Source organism: Oncorhynchus mykiss, chromosome 23 (assembly GCF_013265735.2).
Source record: "Oncorhynchus mykiss isolate Arlee chromosome 23, USDA_OmykA_1.1, whole genome shotgun sequence".
NCBI lineage: Eukaryota > Metazoa > Chordata > Actinopteri > Salmoniformes > Salmonidae > Oncorhynchus > Oncorhynchus mykiss.
In genome coordinates this window covers 28,793,539-28,798,814 of record NC_048587.1, presented here as the reverse complement: position 1 = coordinate 28,798,814, position 5,276 = coordinate 28,793,539, and the positions used below count along the sequence as shown (strand labels likewise).

The 5,276-nt window shown below is 40.0% G+C and overlaps 1 protein-coding gene across 1 annotated transcript; it reads right to left on the bottom strand.

The window, feature by feature from the left end:
• Positions 1-1,952: 1,952 nt before the first annotated feature.
• Positions 1,953-4,921, bottom strand: LOC110502550 (fibroblast growth factor-binding protein 2). Its single transcript, XM_021580670.2, has 2 exons — positions 4,767-4,921; positions 1,953-3,997 (listed from the first exon to the last, which is right to left on the bottom strand). Exon 2 carries the CDS (start codon positions 3,889-3,891, stop codon positions 3,259-3,261), a length of 633 nt encoding a protein of 210 aa, XP_021436345.1. The 5' UTR covers positions 3,892-3,997; positions 4,767-4,921; the 3' UTR covers positions 1,953-3,258.
• Positions 4,922-5,276: the final 355 nt, after the last annotated feature.

Genomic DNA, 5,276 nt, shown 5'->3' with positions numbered 1-5,276 from the left:
GCTAGTGAGACAGACAATTATGTTGTCTTAATTGGTACTTATTTAGAATCAAGTGAGTCCAGTTCTCAAGGTTACTCAACAGCAAAACAGAATGAACCATCACAATGAAAATATTTTGTATCAATCAGTTTTCATGCCAGAGTAAACAGACAGTACATCATACTGAATTGAAAATACATTAATTGAGAGACATACAGTATCTTCTGCAGGTCACATGATGAGATCTTTATGACTCTAATTCCCTGAAATGTTCAAGTCGAAGTTTCTCTAATCTTTTTTTTTACACGTTTTTGGACCTGAGAGATGTATTTTTAATTCCCAGGGTTCTATGCTCACAGTAGGGTGAGAAGCTCTTTTCAAATGCTGAATGTGAATTCTGCTGGGTCAGAAAAATTAAGGACAATTGTGTAGTAGTCTATGTCCTCGTTCCGGTGTACTTTTAATAGTTCTATAAAAAAACACAAAAAAATATAATAAAGGAGGAGTAACAGTTTGATATGCAGTAATTGAGACTGCATCAACTCATGAGAGGAGTGAGGAAAAACTGGGAAAAATAAAAAAGTTTACAAATGGTTGCTCTCATTTGCTAACCCCACCACTCTCTCTCTCTCACACACACACACACACACACACACACACACACACACACACACTCAATTAGTTATTGTGTAACATTACAGATGTTCATTCTACTTTGTTTGCTATTCTCCCCATGTTTAACAGATATCTTGCTTGTCTGGGTATATCATGTACACACACAGTTTATTGGTTGTGTGAAAAGTACATATGCTCATTCTGTTTTTGTTTGATATTAATAGTCCTGTTTTTTGCATGTTCCCTATGAACTATGGAACTTAAGATATGCACCTATTGTTACGGAAAAATATAAACTATTGGAACCAAGACTTAAAAATAACTGATATTGACACAAGGTGGAGGGAAAGATGGAATATTTTAATAGTCTGCACAATCTTGTGAATTGTTGCATTATTTGCTTGGATTGTTAAGTAGTTTGTGCTTACTGGCTTGTGGCTACTGTGATATTTATGAAAGCAAAGGCAAGGATTTAATGTGAACTGAAAAGTAAAACTCTATCGCCACGCCGCTCCTCAGACTCCTTCATCTCGTAGTGGGAATAGGGCCCTAGTAGTGTATACAGGTTCTTCCTTAGTTATTCTGGGGGTGGCCACACTGCTAGGGCAGAGGCATGCAAGTAATCACTGCTCTATTTGATGTATGAGGGACAATGGAGCGACTGTAGAGAGAAGAAAGACAGAATCCTGGGTTGAGAGGGGCGTTTTGGCATTACTCTCCTGTGTGTGTGTGTGTGTGTGTGTGGTGTGTGGATATGTGTTTGTCTGTCTGTCCTAATGATATATGTACTGAAGATGTAAATGAAGGACTTAGAGAGATTGGGGGCATGCTTGGCTGTGCTATCGAAAGAAATATCTTCATTACTTTTTACACATTATATATTAGTTCTGAGGAACAAACCGCTATCTCTAGTGTGAGTTGATTGAGTTGCTGATCCAAACAATAATGTACTTTGAAATGAACATGATAGCTACTGCTTTCAGAGGTGTATAATCAGTCTGTTACTGAGAGCAGATTGATAGCTATAGTTATAGAGGAAGTTTTAGTGACATAGAGACACAGAGGAAAAAGCTGGTACAGGTGGGAGGAGTGCCTTTGTGGGACAATTCACACCATGACTGTAAACCCATCCTCTTTCTATTCACTAACTCACCTTCCAGTCATCATCACATACATTTCACAGAGACCACACATGGACACACACACACACACACACACACACACACACACACACACACACACACACACACACACACACACACACACACACACACACACACACACACACACACACACACACACACACACACACACACACACACGCAAATTGCAGTGAGACTTAAAGGCAAGACTGTGGCTCTGGTTGGTATAATCGGTCCAAGTTTTTATTAAAAATGTTTAGTTTGTGTTAACCTGAACAAATTGGGCACTTGAATAGCTTAGGTGGACTGCAATGATCACCCACTATAGTGCCAGGAGGTACCTCCTGCCATCTGTTGGCATTGGCAGTGCAACTCATAATCGTCTATTTGTTGTCTGTGGCCACTGGCTACCAGATCACACAAAAAAGCAACACTAGAAAAGACAGACAATATTTCAATTAATAACCACACAGTTGTCTCATGAAGAGAATCTCAATCAAACTATGGATGAGAAAGAGATAGTAGAGCCACAGATACTAAATAAGATGGTACTTTTAAAACTATATATAAACATCCACTTATTACTGTAGTCACAAGACTGCTTTATTTCCCAGAGAGCATGCAATCAATTGTGCAAATTTGGAGAGTCAGTGTCACCTCAAACAGATCACAACAGGTTTCCACGATATTTTGTGAGTCTTGTTTGCCATAAAGTATTTTCAAATATCTCATCTTAATCTTGTGACATTTTCAATTAACACTTTCTGTATGTCTATTCTAAGTGTACACAAGGTCTCACAGACGTGACCCTATCACTACATACAAAGACATGAAAAAAATGTGATTATCAGGGTTGGCAATTTTTAAGAACTGCATTTCCTGTGTTATGTTGACATCATTAAGAAAAATAACATTGTCTCAAGAGATTTTTTATTTTCTGGCAACTAATATCAAGGGATAAACTATGGGGAAAATACATAAAAGTTTCTCAATATTATCCTATTCATGCTCATTACCATTAATTTGTTATCCTCAAGTGTATACACTACAGCACAAAGATCTTGTCAATACTATTGCGATTTTGTATCAAGTATTACAGTATTTCCCCAACTTCACAATATAAATAACTATATCATCCATATAGTCCTTCTAATTAACTGCTTCTAAAAAATAACCATCTAATTTGTGATCATTTATTAAACTAATAAAACAAATGTTCAATATTTATATAGTAAGGTATGTTTATTCACAGGTATAATTTTGTATGCTGTGTTAAAGTTAAAAAATAGAAATCTGATACAAGTCTAGTGACTACAAATGAACAATAGCAAATATTAGTTCACAATAAAATACACAACCCAAAACATTCCTATGAAGCCTATATTTCGTCTCTATATCGCTTCAGACAAACCATTTTTGTTTACGTAGCAAAGAAGTAAGCCCGGATATAGAGGTGGAGTTTTTCAACCAACTGAGTTCATCAGATTTGTCCTTTGTTTAACCTTAGAAACACTTAAAAACTTTAACCTTCCAAAAACCTTACAAAGAAAGAACAGACAGAATGCCATCCCTCGGCACAGTAATTCTCCACTGGCTCCATGTCGTTTATCTCTCCATCCCAATTCCTCTCCTCCAACAGAGTCCTATCCTCTTTCTTCTCCTCCTTCTCTACCATTTCAGGAGCCAGGGGCAATGGATCCTTCTCTCCTCCACTGTTCCCCTTCTCTTTGAGTTTCATGTGGGAGTCCATGGGGGCCTTGCAGGTGGGGGTCTTCAGCACTTTCTCCCCTTTGCACGCGTTGTTCCTCTTCTTCAGCTTGCCCACCAGTTGTTTCCAGTGCCTGACCTGTGCCTTCCTGTCACTGTAGGCTTGGCACAAGTCTGGCTGTCCAGTGTAGCGGCACCAGTAGGTCTGCTCCCCGGAGTTACAGCTGACCAGCAGATTCACCACGCCCTCCCCAGACGTATCCCAAGTACAGTTATGGCCAACCTTTGTGCTGAACCCTCCTGAGCTTGTTACAGAGTTCTTGGGCATCTTGCCTGCCAATGGTGGTGGGAGATGCAACGTCTTGTCGTCGGAGATCTGGTGTTTGGCCTCGGTGCTGGGTAGGACACGAAGGCACAGGAGGAAGAACAGGGGCCACAGGAACCTCATGTTTGGTGGTGATTAGTGCTACTTGAAGGGTTCTTTATTCAAGTGCAGCCAAGCATCAGTAAGACGCCGAAGGGAAACAAAACGGGATGCTCCGAGATCAAAAGACCTACAGGGAGTGAAAATGGAGAGGGAAAACAAAATGAAACATAAATTAATTAAATACACCCCATTTCCCTTCTTTTCATAAAAACACATGAGAAGTTTTACAACATTTTATATTCCCTACTTAGAAAAAAAACACAATTCATAAGATGTTGCGTACCAATTGTACAGCACATTAGAATGTGTATGATGTTTGTTTTCAGTGCACCTATTTCTAAATGAATCGTAATAAAAAAATATATACTTTGTCACATCACTTTAAATCAATACGAGAGGAATGCTTCAGCTCTAAGCTTAAACACTGTAACATAGATCTCATGCCAAGTGAATCCTCTACGGAGCGAATCAAGAAAAGGGAGAGATGGAAATACTGCCACGGCAGCTATTTTAGGGGGGCAGCCACAACTGCAGCACTACCTGGTACATGGGACTAATCTGTATAAAAATCACCTCAACAAACATTTTGGAGAATGAATCCACTCATGCTTTTTACACGGGAGTAATCTGAACATCCTTACTCGGAGTATATCCTGCCATGTGAAGGAAATCACATTGGATTGTTCCAAAATAGTGGTACATAACAAAGACATACACCAAAACAAACAGCCCCAAGCCGGCGCAGAATGTCCTTACTTCACTTAGAAATAACAGGGAAAATATACCCATACTTTGCAAACATACAGTACACCCGGTTGCAAAAACAAAATGTACCAATGAAATGATATCCAGTTCCAATATTTGGTATTCGGTATCTATGTAAATGTCGCACTTACCATGTTGGAACCGTAGTGTCTGCTACTATTTGCGAATGCGGGGGCCCAGGACACTTGCATAAAAGGGGCTTATAGAAGAATAAAGGAGAATGGGGAGGGGTAGAGAGGGGAGGGGAGGGGTAAGGGCTTAAATGGGTCTACCCAGACCTCCCTTAAGCAGTGCCCTTCGTAACAATACTCCTCGCGACCCACAGCCTAAAGACTGTGTGTGGGGGAGGTGAGGTGGTAGGTGGGGTTTGGGTCATGAAGTGTTGACTCACACACCCCCACCAACACACCCCCTCTTCACAGCTAAGAAGACAATGTTCTCTAGAAATGTGATTCTAGTTGCTTTTTTCTGTCCTTTCTTTAAGCTTCACTCTGCTGGTGATACTAAGAGAGTCCTTGACGAGGCGGGAGGTTTGAGAAGACCAATCTCCGTTAAATTGTTTGCAATCAATGTGCTGCTAGCTGACTACATTTAAGATACCATTGACTGTGATTAGACACTGATTGAGGCGCGTAGTGCTG

Bases quoted from the DNA above. Each gene is read 5' to 3' on its own strand.
- LOC110502550 (XM_021580670.2), bottom strand. From the start codon at position 3,891: ATGAGGTTCCTGTGGCCCCTGTTCTTCCTCCTGTGCCTTCGTGTCCTA.